The 18,233-nt window shown below is 42.0% G+C and overlaps 1 protein-coding gene across 5 annotated transcripts in view; it reads left to right on the top strand.

The window, feature by feature from the left end:
- Positions 1-3,667: 3,667 nt before the first annotated feature.
- The window catches only part of sgip1b (SH3GL interacting endocytic adaptor 1b), a 150,828-nt gene continuing 136,262 nt past the window's right edge, over positions 3,668-18,233 (top strand). For all 5 annotated transcript variants that reach the window (XR_012391076.1, XM_017351458.4, XM_073924050.1 and 2 more), the window contains exon 1: positions 3,668-3,901. Coding sequence is in view for 4 of the 5 variants with exons in the window: in XM_017351458.4 (XP_017206947.1) it covers positions 3,892-3,901 (10 nt within the window). In the remaining variant the exon portion in view is untranslated. The remainder of the gene's footprint in view (positions 3,902-18,233) is intronic.

Raw genomic sequence — 18,233 nt, 5'->3', positions numbered from 1 at the left:
AGATATTTGTTGAGTTCTAAAAAATACACTATTCATTCATTTATTTTTCTTTGCATAAGTGCCTTATTTATCAGGGGTTGCCGCAGTGGAATGAACTGCCAACTATTCCAGCATGTTTTATGCAGCAGATGCCTTTCCATCCACAACCCAATATCGGAAATCACCCATACACACTCATTCACACACTCATACACTACAGCCAATTTAGCTTATTCAATACACTATTCACTCAGCCTATATTCAATAATAAACATAACAAAAATTGATGCATGGGTAAATCTTCAAAGGGAACAGTGTACTTTATAACCTCATTCACCTCATCCTGCTTGCTGTTTCACTATCTAAACAATGAAGACATAATATAAGTCAAATTTGTTTCATTTTGATATTATGATTAACAGACACCAAACAGCCTCGTGTAGCTGCATATTTATATGAGCATCATCTTCACTCTGCATATTTATAACAAAACAGGGCTTAAATATAACTGCCTCCTTTTATTTCCATTGAAAAGAATGAACTTTACCCTGTGTCTTTTGCAGAATATCAGTTTTAATAACCAATAATGGCCATTATAACAGCATAACGTACATTAAATTTAAACGATAAAGGTAAGCAATCAGTCAATGTGCAGAATCAGTGTATGTGGTTACATAAATTAATATTTTAGCTTATCTTTGCACTCAGCCAATACAGTTAACTGAGAACAAGTGATTCAAAAGACATACGAGTTGTTAGATAGCGACAACAAGATGAATTCAATATCACGTTTAACAACTATAGTGTGATGAGATCATCCAGCAGATGAACTGTCTGACATGCACTATACTCTCACCTGGGGTTTATGCTTACGCACTGAACCACTGACTGCAGCTCTTGGCAGAGAGTGTGCATGTGTGTGGTCACGTGATTTGCGCTTTTAGCCGTGTACTAGAATGAACAGAGAACTTTTCAGAATCGCTAAATGAAACGCCGGTGTATTTCCTGCGATTTCTGCGCTTGTCACATGGGCCCGGTCTGTCTGTCTGGGAAAAAAAGCGTCAATCAATAAGGTAGAAAAAAACGATAGGCTGCTAAGCCTTTTATGGGCCGATCAGATCATAAGACGATGATCAGCCCGGCCCAAAAAGTATGTCGGCCCACCGGGAAAGTGCCCGGTCTGCCAGATGGCCAGTCCGCCCCTGGTGCATAAGCATGCAATTTGGGATGCTCCTTTCACTTTCTCTGTAGAGAGAGATCAGTGGCATCAAGACTCTAGGACAGCTCATGTCTACAGGTCAGAAATGCTGACTCTATAAGTTTTTTTTCAGTTAAAGTCATACCTGTTTGCTGTAGCATATTTTTTTGTTGAGGATTTTAATCTTTGTAGTTGTTTTTAATTTTGTAGGACACTTTGATCAACATGTGTCTTTGTCTGACCTTGATGTTAAGAAAGAGTACAGTATATCTGGCTGTTAGGATATATATAAATATTATTCATTCATTCATTTTCTTTTCGGCTTTGTCCCCATAAATCTGGGGTCGCCACAGCGCAATGAACAGCCAGCTTATCCAGCATACTGTATGTTTTACGCAGCGAATACCCTTTCAGCTGCAACCCACACAGTAGTCCCAACTGACCCAGCCTAGGCTCAAACCAGTGAACTTCTTGCTGTCAAGCAAACATGTTACCCACTGCGCCACCAAACAGCCCTCTATAAATATTACATTTACTAAACTATATAGTACTGTATACTAAGTACAATTAAAATGATTTGTTTGATAACACAAAACAAATATCTTTTATATTAATAAGAATGAAATCAAAATCATATTTTAAAATTGTAAAGGTTTACAGTATTAATCACAGAAGTTTTTGAAATTGAGAATTTAAATAATTTCAACTGAAACAAATCAGTGCGGGACATTTTGAGGAGCTAATATAAAAAAAAATGCAATAGCATTTTATCTCAGCCTGTGTAAAGTCATTGAGCTTTGTAAAGCAACATTTTTGACAGTTTCTGTTAGGCTAATGTGAAACCAGGGCTGTGTTATGGTTTGATTTCAAATCCAGTGACCACGATTTTGTTCATTTGTATAGTAACAATCTGTTTGTCTTTTTCAATGTTATGTATAGGCTTTCACTTTCTCCATCAGGCAGATGATCATCTTTTGCTGTTTTTTAACAACATCCTCATATCGAGCAACAGCTTGATATCGTCAACCTCCTCCATCTGAGCATAAAGCTTTTTTTGGTGGCATATTTCCTTTTTGTTATTATTTGTTTATTTTTGTAGCATAACCAGCATGTTCCATCACACCCTTGTTCCAACGGAATTGTGTTCTTTTTAGGTGTGTTTACCCTGTTCAGATGATGCAAGCATTGCATATTCATTGCAGCTGAAAAGTTCATTCTTTGTGTCCTTTCTGAATAATTTTCACAGCCTGTTAAAATCATATAACTAAGTGTTTAAAACTGCAAAACCCTCTTGGTATTTAATCACTCTCCTTGCCATTCAAATTAAAATAATAAAACATTTCAATAAAAGCAAGGGAAGTGGAAACTAAATATTGTGATCCAAAATTTGTCTCAGGATGAAATGATGAAGGATAATCCACTTATCTAAGAGACTATTGTGATCTAAATGACTTTATTATTTTTTTATTGTGAGTATTATTAATAGCCTATTATCACTGAAGTTAGATCTATAATTGTGCTTTTTATGAATTCAGTTGTTTTTCCTTTAATGTAAATAAATGTGCAAACAATATACTTGCTCCTGTACCCACTCTCTCCTGAATATTACATATTTTATATTCACACTTTTTTGACACTCACCAAAAAAGAGAAAACGCGACATGTCGTTCAACCTCAAATCTGAGCAAAAACTTATACCTATGGAAAGCATACACTGTCAAATGTTTATCCCCTTAGAGCACAATGTGTCAGTTTTATCATATTTTATATTGTAATGTTAGTAGGGGAGGCGACACATATTCTAAAGAGAATTTGATGATTGGACTGTTGAGAACCTGAAGTAGGCTACATAAAAAATGCAGTTATAAAATATGAAAGCTGTTTATTCTATTATTGCAAAATAGAATAAATTATTCTAATGCAAAAAAAAATAAAAAAAAATTATGAGGACACTTTGTGTTTAAATTCTAAAACATGCTACAAATCCAATTTGAAAAGAAATTGATTATTAGTCATTTTAAAATAAATGTTCTTACGGTCGTATCAATGTATCCAGACTGTTAAAATGACCATTTATTTTCAAAACAAAAAAGGAAAAGAAAATGCACGGAACCTATGGCATAAGGTTTTGTCACCCAGCAGGCGGCGCTATGTCGTTTTTGCGACCAGACCATGGAACGTTCCGATTCTGGGTCCCTCCTGTGAATGCATAAATCCTACTATGGCATGGCTTACGTCATGAATAGTAAACACGTAACGTGACGCAACCCCACCCCTTTGCTGATGGACTGCTACTGGATCTGCGAACCAACAAACACTACTATGTAAAAAGGCTTGGCTCATGCATATTAATTTGTTACGTGACAAACGGCCCACAAAAGTTACTAGCTACGTCGGCGTGACCTTGTTAATATTAATGATAAAGCCTTCGCCATAGTGTGGTTAGTAATTACGCGACCCTCCCACACTTCCATTCTCCGTTCAACGGCTGTCCTCAGCATCCCCTCAGTGGTGATGGCGTGTGTGGATGCTGCTAATGCGGCGGAGCCTGGGGCCTAACCAAACCGGTTAACGTTACCGGGGAACTCAAGAAACGAGGACGTGCGGTGCTGGGCATTATGAGCCTTACCTTCAACGGCCGGCTCCCGGATCACTGCTGTATCTCATGTCAGGGTGTTTGTTCGCGTGAAACCAAGGAATGAAGTGCTGCAACCATGATGCAAGGTAAAATCCACGTTGGGCCCTTCAATTCACCGATGTCAGTTGATATGCTTTATTAGCGTGATAACATTACTTCCACGGTGCAGTAACGTTACGTGAATTCCAAATGCAGTACACGTTCGTTTTAGTGACTGTCTCCTTAAAGGAGGTAAAGGATTATGTGTCTCACGTTGTATGGCCAGTGAGCATATTTGCACCATGACACAAACGTCTCGATGGCACATTTATAGTTGGTGTTTAACGTTAGATTTACACTTAAATAATATTAAACATATACATATAAATTAGTTATCACTGTGTTTGGGTGCCTCTTTGATCCCGCCATTATGATCTCTTATAGGTCACTTCAAACCTTGATTTAAAGGAATAGTTCACCTTTAAATTAAAATTCTGTTATCATTTGCGGTCAGGACACTCACCAATTTAAGATGTAGGTGCATTTTTTCTTCAGTAGAACATTTAAGGAGATATTTAGCTTTAAATGGTCCTTGGTGATTCGTGAAATTCAAGTCAATTAGCCACCAGCAAAATAAACTAGTAAATAAAGACATACATATACCGGTGGCTATTCTATTAAAACCTTTACCAGAACTGACTACTACTTAAACTGAACATTATTTAAATTACAACATAATACTTTTAATGTACAGCCCAAACAAACAGTTTCGACTGCATTAACAACAGTCTGAATAGTCATGTGTATTGCCTTAAACTGGGGTGTCCAAACTCGGTCCTGGAGGGCCGGTGTCCTGCAGATTTTAGCTCCAACTTGCCTCAACACACCTGCAAGGATGTTTCTAGAAAGCCTAGTAAGAGCTTGATTAACTAGCCCAGGTGTGTCTGATTGGGGTTGGAATTAAACTTTGCAGGACACTGGCCCTCCAGGACTGAGATTGGACATGCCTTCCCTAGAACCATGGCTGTTCATTTTGTTTGATCTGTATTTGTTTTTAACTCTGGAATTCCAGTTGCTGTTGACTTCCTTTTAATTTAAGGAAAAATAAACATTTTCAAATCATTTACTACATATACAAAACAAGATATTCTGAAGAATGATGGAAAGAAGTATGTAATATAAATGAATTATATAAATATAAACAAAACTATACAATGGAAATAACTAGCTTTCCCCCAACATTCTTCAGTATGTATTTTTTGTGTTCAATTCAAGAAACGGGAAACTCAAAACAGTTTTGGAACAAATGGAGGTTGAGTAAACAATGACTGTTGGGGGAGCTATCCTTATTTGTTTTATGGAATCAAAATGCAGCCAAATGTATAGAGGTCACGACTTAAAAATATGAGCCCAAGTAAAAAAAAAAATAAAAAAAATGAAACGTGTGAAATTATAATGTGCAAAAACTAAATGCAGAATAAGATACAATGAGGTCACGCACCGAAGGACAATGAGCCTGAATAAAAAATGAAAACGTGTTTAGAATTGCTCAAACATGAAACTTGACTTCAAAGTTTTCCTAATTGAAAACAAAATCTGTTTTTCTTGCATATATTTATATATTTTGTGTGGGTCTTTTCCCATTTCCAAAATATTTATTTTCATTTGAATCAAAGGCGGGCTTCATGATTGGTCCACTAATTGAGATGATATTTGCCCCTCTAGCCAATCAGATGAAGAGAGAGTGGATGTCACTCAATAATGTCTATAATTCAGCTTTAAATTGCAGGATTAAATGACACTTTGAATGCATTCCCTTTTGATTTTATGTTTAAGTAGCAATTCTCACACCTGCATATTATTGAAATACTGGCTGTTTATTACTATTTCTAAAGTTTGATCTTATTCTGCATCCTTCATCCTACCCAATGTCTAAATCGAACTACTACCTTAATAATTATTAATAAGCAGCAGATTAGGCAAAGTTAGTCCTCAGCAGTGCTCTTTCAGTTTTTAAAGTACGTTAACATCACTACAATATTATGGACCGAAAGATCCACTGTAGGGCTGGACAATAATTCGATATAAATAGATTTTTTTTCAATAACGGTGATATGATATTTAAACCTATTTCCGATATTTCGATATATATACAAATTCATATCGAAATACCGGAAATAGGTTTAAATATCATATCACCGTTATTGAAAAAAAAATCTATTTATATCGAATTATTGTCCAGCTCTACAGTGGATCTTTCAGTCCACAATATTGTATATGTGTATATATATATATATATATATATATATATATATATATGTGTATAAGATCTTATACATTGTATCATTTTTCACTGAATGACTTTCAGTGCTCAGCTGTTAGAAAGAGCGTGATATCACTTGTTTGATGACATACATCACAGACACGCTGCCAGTGCTCAGCAGTTGGTCAAATAAGCTCTATCGCAGAAAGTTTTAACTACAAAATGAGTGAGACGAATTAGTTGATAAGAGAGAAAAGACTAATGCAGTGGTGTGGAAGTGGTTCGACTTTTTAAGTTTCGTTAAACTTATAGTTTTGGTGCTATGCAAAATGTGCGGGAGAGTGGTGCAGCCGATATAACATACTGAGTCAGAAGATGAGGCATCATAAAAGTTCAAGCCAACCTGTCCCCTCACCAAACCAGCTGTGTCAGAAGAGAAGACAATGAAAAAAAACACAGATGGCTAGGAGGCGCCGTGTAAGATATAAACATTCTACAACACTCTACAAGATCAGAAAGGTCCGAACCTTCCTATCTGAACATGCAGCTCAACTCCTTGTTTAAGCTCTTGTTCTCTCCAGACTGGACTATTGCAACTCTCTACTACCCGGGCTCCCAGCTAGCTCCCATCTATCAAACCTCTACAGATGCTTCAGAACGCAGCTGCACGAGTGGTCTTTAATGAACTTAAAAGAGCACATGTCACTTCGCTACACATTCCAGATGCCAGTTGCTGCTCGCATCAAATTCAAAGCTCTGATGTTTGCTTACAAAGTGATTTCTGGCTGCGCCCCTTCTTATCTTCTCTCACTTTTGCAGATTTATAGGCCCTTCAGAAACTTGCGTTCTGTGAATGAACGTTGCCTCGTGGTTCCATTCCAAAGAGGGAAGAAATCACTTTCCCGAACTCTCGCGCTCAATCTGCCCAGTTGGTGGAATGAACTCCCTTCATCAGAACGGCAGAGTCACTAGCTTTCTTCAAAAAATGACTAAAAACTTAACTATTTAGTCTCCACTTTCCTTACTAATCGGCAATTCCCTCTCTGACCCCTCCACTAACTACATTATAAAAAAAAAATTACTACTGTTTTGCTTACACTTTCTTTGCATACCTGAAACTTGCCTATAGCATTTATTCATTGTTGCTTTTATAGTTGTGTAAATTGCTTCCTTGTCCTCATTTGTAAATCGCTTTGGTAAAAGCGTCTGCTAAATGTAAAAAAAAAAAAAGATATAAATCAAACTTTGCTTATCAACATGTGCATATAAACCTCTACTATGTTCAAAACATGTATGAAACTTGCGCATATACAGGTAACTTGATGCATGCATTCATTCACATACACACGCACATACATATAAACTCAATCCTTGCATATACTCCCACATTAACACACGCACATACATATAAACTTGATGCATGCATGCACCCACATACACAAGCACATAAACTTTATCCTTGCTTATACTCCCACATTAACACACACACATACATTTAAACTCGATCCTTGCATTAGGCTTGCCACGATAGACGGTGTTGACGGTGATACCGGTTTTAAGACGCAACACCGGTGACATCACTTTTCCACCATGACACCCGTCCACACATTTGTTTTTTTAAGTATTCGTTTCTTTTTTTATTAAACATTTATTTGAATTAAATGGAAAATATAATTATAAATAACTGACTTAAGACGAGAGCATTAACACCATTAGGAGGTATCCATGTCGCTGTGCAAAATATGTAAATCACTGTGAAGACTTTAAAACGTAGGCTATGTTTGACCCAGTATGCGTGTCAAAAAGCGGACGAGTCTAAAGCAATGACTGTACAACCTAAATGTTGCCAGACGTCTGATTTTGAGAGGATGGGCCATCCTCTATTTCAACTCCACTCATCTTGGTCTTCTTACATTACTGCTGCTGCAATCTGAACTCACGTGCGACAGCAGGTGGAACGTAGCTCACGTGCAAACAGCTCAACTAATAAGAGAAAACGAACATTATATCGTAATCAAATCGTCATAATGCCACGATGCATATTGTGACATTTTTGCATCGCAATAAATCGTACAACGATAAATCGTTATCTTACTGCGCAGTCTTAGTCAATGGTCAATAGTCTTTCTCCAATCCGAGGGAGATTATGTTACTCGATAGACAACATTAACTTGAGAGATTTTAAAAATAAAAGGTATTTTTAAAAAGGAACAACACGCAAATCTGCAACAAATAAAACGTCTTGCCAGTGCTGTGTGTATTCCACCATTGACAGTGTAAGACGCCCTTATGCAGCGCCTGTAAACTGCCGCTTGTAAGAGAGATCAAAGCTGGTATCGATAAAACCAAAAAGCAAGATCATATAGTTATAAATATTCCATAACAATACTTAGCGAAATATTTATACATTTACATGTTGTTTATTGAGATTGTGTGATCTGTAGGCTGTCTGATCTTCACAGAAGCTGTAAACTGACACGTGTGTGGTGATGTTTCTGACAAGGTGCTTTTATTTAGCCTGTATTTCTAGAAAGCAATGCTATGTCTAGTTTCTCAGTCTGATCTCATTAGTTTTAATGCGACCACGCCCATGAGGCATTGTTATTACAAGCGTCTGAAGATGCGAGAAGAAAAACACGTCACAAAAATGAAAGGAAACTCGGCAAATAGTCAACAAAGATGATGATTTATGATATCTATATAAAGCTTGATATGTCTACCAGTTCAAGTCGAAAACAAATTATCTCTTTTTATGTAATCCGTATAAAAGTAAGGAGTGTACAGATTCTCCTATATTGCCTCATTACAGCAGCGTGGTCCCGCCTCTCAGTAAACGCGCTTCATATGTAAATCCAGATGTAAAAACAAAGGAGGTAATGGACCAGCGACAAAAAGAGCTAAAGTAGACAAGAAGTACTCCGAGTTTGCTCAGTAATGAGAGTAATGTTGGTATATGTCATTCCGACAAACTATTAGATGAAGATGTCGCCTTCAACTTCACAAAATGTTTAAAAACGCTACAAAAGTGGATCAAGTAATCTTGCATCTGTGAGTCTCTGCTGATGTCAAGAAGAAGGCCAGCGGTTACAATGAAATACTGTTTCTCCTGCAATTTTCTCCTGCGCTGCTCCCCATCACAGGATACCTGTTTGCAAGGTTACATTTCTAAGTGTCCTTTGTAAGTTTATTCTTTAAATATAATTACTGTGAATACCGAATGAGAGGATGATTACTTGTGCCATAAGCTGCTGTGATGCATGCAGTTTTCCGGAAAGGTGTGTATGTGTGAACAAGCTCTTTTTGAAAATACCGCTAAATTCGTTCTGGCTATTTTCCGGAAAGAGAAGTTGTAACATTACCGGTAATTTGCCAGGATGCTGCGCTGTGTGAACGCAAAAGGAAGATTGCCGGAATAAGCGCGTACATGTCTAGAACGTGCTGACGTGAGACGTCTGCTTTAGCCAATCAGAAAGGTCAGACGCATTCACGTCCGCGTGATTTATGAGAATAAAAGCCTTTGAATATTTTTCCAGACACATTTAGCTGCTAGAAATTAGTCAGATAATGTTTATATGTTCATCTTAATGCCAACTGTGTAATTAATTATCGATAAGATGCTTATGATAAGCCGTTGTTTGTTTACCTTCAAGCTTTGCGTGTGCCCATAAACAGTCTATGAGCACCAGCACACACACATATCATGTACATCTCGACATGCGAAAATGTTTCTCTATATGTTTTCATCGAAGTTGTTCACAATACTGATCCATCCACAGAGTTTGTGATGTTGTCAAATGTTTACAAATACAAGAGTAGCCATTTAGAGGTCATTTCAGGTTAATGATGTCAGAATTACTGGTATTTTGGAATGGATGTGTGAATGCTCTTTTCCGGAAAAATTCCATAACATTCTCACCTGTGTGAACAGCGCTTTTTTGAACTTACCGGTAAAGTCGTTCCGGAACTTTTCCATATATTTACCGGTATCACTGAGAAAGGGGGCTAATGTTAAAATAATATGTTGCATTTCGGCATGTTTTTGACTTATTTATAAACTATTTATAGAAATAAAGTTAAATAAAAAATATCCTGGATTTGAAGAATATTGTGTTCCTGGACTTCACTGAGCTCAAGTAATAATGTATAAAATTGTGAATGAACTTGACTGTTGTTGTCTTAATAATGTCAAATAACCAACATTTCTCAAAATGGATAAATCAAATTTTGCTACAAAACTTCATTTACAAAAAATAAATAAATAAATAAATAATTAAAAAATTTAAATCAGTAGATTTGCTATGTGTAAGTTTAAAAGTTTGCAGAGTTTTATAAAGTGTACTAACTCTCACAAGTGTATCACCAGGTATTTTGTGTGATTAATATATTTTAAATAAACTGCAAACAAAAAAGTAAATAAACTTTCCTCTGATTCCTTCTTGAAACTCTTCCCTCCTAGTCACATACCTGTCTGATGGCTCATTATGCAGCTCATTATGCAGGTCTTTGTCTTCTCAGGTGTGACTCACTGCATAGTAATAATAGTTCACACCTTCCCGCATAAACCAATTTCACTCAAAAAGTGACTTAAAATTTTAATTCATTATATTGTTTTCTGTGAGCAGGTGAACAAGATGATTCTCACATCATTTTGAAGCAAAAACCCTAGACTACCAGATCCAGTTCTCAAAAGTCTTATGCACAAATGTTCTCTGTGTGTTTCACGGCCTTATTTCAGTGACTTCAAAATTTTAGTTTTTCACTAACCATGCATAAACATTTCTTTCTTAAAAACACAAACACATACAAACATGCTGCTTAGGTATTATTGTAGCCCAACTTGTGCTGTTTACATTGTTATCACACTTTAGCCATTAATATGTTTTTAAGATACCGAAAACAACACAAATGTCAGTGCATTTCAAAACTTCTCCAGAGCCCCAAAACACCCTCAGACCCCAGAGGGTTAAGGCAAATAATTTGATGACTGAAGTCCAAGTAAACGTAGTCACTGTCTATGGCCCCATTTACTAGGGATGTTTTGATCCGATATTGATAACGGAAATAGGTCCGATATCAGTCCAAAAAACTATATCGGACTTCGTTAAAAATCTTCGTTATAAGCAGTCTGATGCTTATAATCAGTTATATCAGTTATCGTGTATTACGATAGAAATCTATTGTGACAGTAGCACACACTGATGTGATCAACAACGGCACATATCTACAGGTTTATGTACTTCTTGTGAAACGATTTTTAAGTTACATTGTTTTGTATAAGCTATTAAGCAACGCAAGGCACCGAATGGCGATGAACCGCACAAAATTCCGAGCCTCATTTAAAATGTTTACTTTAGTCAGTCATGGCATATCGTGGTTCATCCAGTGTGATACCCAATTCAACACCAGCGCTTCCCACACATAAGACTTTACCTCAGCGGCCCGGTTCTGTTTGCGTGAGAAACTCCACATACTCGAATGCTCTGCTGCTTCAGACTTCAGAGATGCGCTGGACATCTGACTTTGGTAGTAGCATTGAGATAAGCGAGAGGACACGCAAAGGAAAAGCCTTTTACTAAATAGAATGACCTAGCTCGTTATTTAGGGTGACAATACATCTTCTTTTTCCCGGACATGTCCTCTATTTGAGACTTCAAAATACATTCTTCCAGGATATCTAAATCGCTTAACATGTCCCAATTCTGCTTTCAGTTTCTAAACCTGTCATGTAAAAGGTGTTAAATGCTAAACATTTTTGTTGTTTTAATTGTCTGTTAAATAAGAGTAAGAAATCATTCTGTTGCTGAGGGCCATTACAGTTTAAAGAAAGAATGGTGTTACTTTCGGCAGAAGGAAAATGTAATTAAAGGCATTTCCATATTTAACTCTTCTTTAAAAGCCCAGAAAGATAAAATGCTCTGATAAATAGTGTCAGCTTTGCACATGAGTTTGCAGTTATTTATTTCTTAACAGTCGTACTTTTTCCATGTGGCAAGTAGGGTGGAATCTTTGCAATATATTATGCAAATTTTTATTATAAAATTTATTATAAAATTAATAAGGTTCGAGAACATTGATACAGCCATAATTGTCTTATGATACAAACACAGATTAAATAGATCTGATCATGTAAATGTTTGTACTAACCATACTGCACATTTTTACTAACTTAACAATAGCTCCTTATTTCTGCTGCCCAGTGTGAAAGATGTTTTTCAGCTCAAAACTGGATCAAAAAGTCATCAAAAAGCTATGTGTAAAGTTGAAACTTTAGACACTCAACCTTTAGCAGTTGGTCAGTTAACATTTTGTTTTCTTATGTTTCTGCTATTTCTACCATTTGTTAATGTTAAAAAATAAATAACTTAAAAGACCTTTAACTAGTATTTTCCACTTAATATATTTTGTTTTTTCAATTAAGATATTTTTCAGGGTTTTAATATTTATTCTTTATTTTTTTATATATATCAGCAGGATGCCTGACTTTAACTGCAGTTTGGCAGTTTCACTTTAACTCATGAACAATTCATTCATGCCCTCGTGACAATCTGGTGTATTAGACGCAAATAAGGAGTAAGGACTGGTGAGAGTATTATGGAATTTATTAATGAACGCAAATGGAAAGAAAAAAACTTCTGCATTTCGCAATGTGTGTGTGTGTGTGTGTGTGTGTGCGTGGTCTTTTACTGACAGCCGTGTGTGTATCTCGTTGGAAAATATGGCGAAAAGTCCTACATGACGGTCATAGATATATACACTAGATATCGCATACAGACCCTGAGCATGCATTAATAGCGGCGCCATATTTGTACAGTGCTCCCAGGACAAATGTCATTCAACTGCACTAGTCAAGACAGTGTTACTATGTGAAGATGCTGAACTTTAGCACTGTCTAAGGGTGTAGTAACGGGCAAACAAAGAAAACAAAGCACAATGGCAGAACATTTTATAAGTAATGTTTATTTTTTTTACGTTTTACGTTGTACTTTATGAACTTTTGTGCTAAACAGGTAACGTTATTGATGATAACAGTCACTTACTGCATTCACCTTAAGGCAAAGTAGCACCAACTCCCACTTAACACTCTGCTTATGCTAGTTTTGTTGAATAAAGTCAGCAAACAAAGCAAAAGAAATATGACAACGAGATGATGCGGTGCCAGAAACTTGTATTATTGTTGCATAAGTGAACAAGTCGTTCATAATGGAGAACGTTCGAGGTTACAGAAGTAACCCTTCGTTTCCCGAGAAGGGGAACGGAAGTGCCATAGAGTGGATTGATTGAAATCCACGAAATGGGAGGATTCGGTTCAGAAGCCGCTTGTCTGTAAGAGTATTGAACAGGCCAATGAAAGCAATGAATTGGCAGCGTAAACTTGCACAGGTGTACTTCATTGCCAATTATCCCAGCATATAAGCACACCTGGAGCGAGCAAACGCCATCCTTTTAAGCTGAAGAGACTTTCAAACAGCTAAGGGACAGTCATTATGGCGACGGAGTATGGCACTTCCGTTCCCCTCCTCGGGGCTCGAAGGGTTACTTCTGTAACCTCGAACGTTCCCCTTCGGTTGGGGAACTTCAGTGCCATAGAGTGGATTGATTGAAATCCACAAAATGGGAGAAGTATGGAAAGCGCCATAATGACTGCACCTTACCAACGCCCCCGATGAGGGGATAGTCAAGCAAGCGTGACGCACCCACATCATGGGAGGCGCGGTCCTCCAACGTGTCCCTGGCCCTAATTTATCCTACTTCAACAGAAGTCTTACGGATTTAGATATTTTTTGGGAAGTCGTGAGCATGTAGATAATTCTACGAAAATACGACAGTACATCGGGAAGCGTGCAATCCCGATAGGGAGGACGCTGCGGAGGCCATTCGTTACCCAAGAGGGGATAGATGGCAGAATTACATATGGACTAGCCCTAAAAAAGGGGGAGTACACATAGCAAAAGAGTGGTTAGCGGAGAGGGAAGACACAGGTCCGCCCAGGGGGGGGACTTAACCGTGGTGGAATAAGCATATGGGATCGCCTAGTGGGGATCACGCATAGCAGACACCTTTACCCAAAACGCGGGCTGACCAGCGGGCAGACCTACAACGTAGTGGGCCAGCAAGTGACTCCTCCGCTGAGTCAGTGGTGGGGGCCACAGAGGAATCTGCAGGGCTCACCTGACGGGGAACTTTTTAGGGTGTTTCAACACCCTACCGAATTGTTTCCTCAATCACTAAAGGTTACCTAATACCCTTGAGGAAACCGGCTCCACTCGCAGATTGTAAAACCTTGCAAATGTGTTGGGTGTCACCCAGCCCGCAGCTCTACAGATGTCTGTTAGAGAGGCGCCGCGTGCGCGCGCTCGAGAGGATGCGAAGCTCCGAGTGGAGTGCGCACGCACTCTCGGGGGACGTGGCTCACCTCGGCTCTGATAGCGAAAGAAAGGCATCCACAATCTAGTGGGAACTTATTTCGGTACGGCACTCCCCTGCTGCCGACCGCCATAACAGACGAAGAGCTGCTCAGATGATCTAAACTCTGAGTGCGGTCCGGATAATACGCAAAACACGAACTGGACAATAAAGAAGGGCTGGGTCTGCCTCCTCCGAGGGCAGCGCTTGCAGGCTCACTACCTCGTATTAAAACGGAGTGGTAGGAACCTTGGGCACATATCGCGGGCGGGGTCTCAGGACGTGAGAGAAAGCCAGCCCAATTACAGGCACGAGTCACTGACCGAAAAATGCCTCCGGGCCCCCGACCCTCTAATCGATATCAACGCGACCAGCAGAGCTGTCTTCAGGGACAGAAAGATACTGAGTCGAGGATCGAAGGGATCTGACGCGGCTTGTGTAGCGAGGGCGAGATCCTAAGAGGGCATGAGAGGGGGCGGGGTGGATTAATTCGCTTAGCGCCCCTGAGGAACCGGATGATGAGGTTATGCGTTCCCACGGTGCTGCCAGCCACCGCGTCATGAGAGCGGAGATGGCAGCCACGTAACCTTGAGTGTGGAGGGCGACAGCCTGCTCTCCAGCTTCTCTCGGCATAAAGAAAGCACAACGCTGATCTGGCAAATTACAGGTGTCTTCTCTGCAAGAGACACACCATTCAGTGAATAGACTCCACTTCAGGGCATAGGCGCGCTCGGGGAGGGGGCTCTAGCCCGAGTGACGGTATTAGCCACCGCAATCGGAGGTTACCTAAGTCTTCCTCGCGTCTAAGGACCTCCAAAGATCGGCAAGGGTGCCAGATGGTGCCCTGTCCTTGAGAGAGTAGGTGCTCTCTCGAAGGGACTGCCAGGGGAGGGCTATCGCGAGGGATAGCTCTGACATCCAGGTCCGGTTGAGCCAGAGGGGCGCAACCAGCAACCTGTTCCTCGTCCTCCCTGACCTTGCACAGTAACTGCGCGAGCAGGCTCACTAGGGGAAACGCGTATTTGCGCATGCCCCGAGGCCAGCTTTAAGCCAGTGCATCCGTGCCGAGAGCACTCGGTCAGGGAAAGAACAACTGGTAATGAGCGATCTCGGGGAAGCAACAGATCGATCTGGGCTTCCTCGAATCGCGCCCATATCAGCTGAACAGACTCGGGGTGGAGTCTCCATTCTCCAGGACGTAAGGCTGCCGTGAGAGCGCATCGGCTGCACGGTTGAGCTTGCCTGAATATGAATGGCGTGCAGCGATTTCAGCCGCGGGTGACTCCAGAGGAGCAGACGGCGGGCGAGCTGAGACATGCGGCGAGAGCACATACCCCCCATACGGCTGATATACGCCACCGCCGCCGTACTGTCTGTCCTGACCAGCACGTGTTGCCGCTCCAGCACCGGAAAAAAACGGTGGAGAGCGAGGAACACTGCCAGCTCCAGGCAATATGCCAATGCAACTAGGTACCTTTCCACAGGTCCGCAGCCGCATGCCCGCAACGCACAGCCCCCCAGCCCGTGTTGGAAGCGTCTGCTGAAACGACAACAAGACTGGACGCCTGTTCTAGAGACACCCAGGCCTGTAGGAACAAGGGGTCGCTCCAAGGGCTGAGGGTGCGGCGACACAGCGCAGTAACAGAGACTCGGTGTGCGCGCGCGTGCCATGCGCGTCTGGGGACTCGATCGTGAAGCCAGTGCTGAAGTGGTCTCATATAGAGTAATCCGAGCGGCATGAAGCGGCTGCGGATGCCATATGCCCCAGGAGCCTCTGAAATAGTTTCAGTGGGACCACTATTTTACTGTTGAGCTCTCTCAGACAGTACAGCATCAGCTGAGCGCGCTCTCCGGAGAGGCGCGCTGCCATGGTGACCGAGTCCAGCTCCAGCCCGAGAGAAGAGATCCTCTGCACGGGGGAGAGTTTGCTCTTTTCTCGGTTGACCTGAAACCCCAACAGGTGGAAGTGCCGGAGCACTTCGTCTCTGTGCATAATCAATTGCTCCGAGAGAGGGCAAAAATCAGCCAGTCATCAAGAAATTAAGTATGCAGATGCCCGCGAGCCGAAGGGGCGCTAAGGCACCCTCCGCGGGTCCTCACCAAGCCCGCGGAGGGTGCCTTAGCGCCCCTTCGGCTCGCGGGCATCTGCATACTTAATTTTTAAATCTTAAATTAAAAGACAGAGAGAGCGCGAAGGGGAGGGCTTTGTATAGCCAAGCTCGACCTTCAAACGCAACCGCAGAAACTGATGGTGGCGAGGAAGAGTGGAGACATGGAAATACGCGTCCATCAGGTCTAATGCTGCAGACCAACCCAAAGGACGAACGCACCGGAGGATGCACTTCTTCTTGAGCATTTTGAACGGCAGCTTGTGCAGACAGCGGTTCAAAACGCGGAGATCTAGGATTGGCCGTGATTCACCTCTCTTTTTGGGCACGATGAAGTGTGGGCTGTAAAACCCGCTCTCCATCTCGGCTGGAGGGAGCGGCTCGATTGCATCCTTCGCCAGGAGGACAGCAATCTCCTCTCCCAAGACAGGGGCGGACAGGGGGCTGACCCTGGTGAATACACACCCGTGACTTGGGGGGCCGTTTCGTGAACTGAATCGCATAGCCGAGTCTGATTGTGCGTATGAGCCACCGCGAAGAGCTGGCCCGCGCTAACCAGGCAGGCAGAGCTCTCGTTAATGGACTCATCGCTACAATCGCTGACGTACCAGCAGTGGGGCAGCGCGGAGTGAGTGTGCTGATCCGGGAAGCGTGCCGGTCCCACGGAAAAGCTGGAGGTAAGATATTTGCTCTCACTTCGCACCCGAGCTCCGGAGGGGAGGCTCAAGGGGTGGGAGAAAGGAGACCGTCCTCCCAGCGCTCGTGAGCCACTGGCGAAACGCACCGAATCTGCAAGCTAGAAAGCATAGCGTCCCAGACTGGCAGATTTCGGGCTGTCACATGCGGGGAAGTGGAAAAGTGCCCTTTCATAATGTTTTCATGGCAGTAAAAAAGTGCCGTTGGAAATGGGGCCCCGCCCTCCGGCGGGGAAAGAGCAAGTTCCCTCTTCTCCAGATGGCCTGTCCCAGGGACGCTTCGCGGTCTGTTGCCAGACTTAGCGGCGTTCTGGGCAGGGGGGCTGCCTGCTTCCGAGGTGCCCGACGCGCTCGCTTCGCCAGAGGCGTGTGCGGGGGCGGAGCAGCTCTCGTAGGCGGGCGCCTTCGACGAGGAGCAGGTATGAATGGCACGGCGGGCGGAGCGGGCTACGGACAGCCGATAAGACATCACCCATCAACTGCTCTCTCACCGCCTTGAATTCCTGGGTGAATTCACAGACAGTGTCGCCGAACATGGCTTGGGATATGGGTAAGTCAAGAAAGCGGACTTTGTCGACTTCGCGCATATCAGCCAGGGGTGGCGCTCCTGGATCACTGATGTGGACATCGTCCTCCCCAACGCACACGCAGCGGACTCAGTAGTCCGAAGAGCTAAATCGGCGGCGGTGCGAAGCTCGTAAGCCTGGGTTGGACCCACCCTCGTGCAGCTCAGCCAGCGCCTGGTAGCGCTGGTAGGTGGCTATCGCATGCAAGGCGGAAGCAGCCTTGCCCGCAGCTATGTAAGCTCTAGCTCCAAGGGAGGCAGATAACTTACAGGCTTTGGATGGGAGACGAGGCGGACCCCACCAAGAAGAGGCGCAGCGCGGATTGACCGCCATCGCGCACTCAACCTGAGGAATCGCCACATACCCCCTGGCTGTTCCACTGTCAAGAGTGGTGAGGGTAGAGG

The sequence above is a fragment of the Danio rerio genome, chromosome 2 (genome assembly GCF_049306965.1).
Source record: "Danio rerio strain Tuebingen ecotype United States chromosome 2, GRCz12tu, whole genome shotgun sequence".
NCBI classification, from domain to species: domain Eukaryota; kingdom Metazoa; phylum Chordata; class Actinopteri; order Cypriniformes; family Danionidae; genus Danio; species Danio rerio.
Note: the sequence above shows the minus strand (reverse complement) of the source record. Positions and strands in the feature narration are given on the sequence as shown.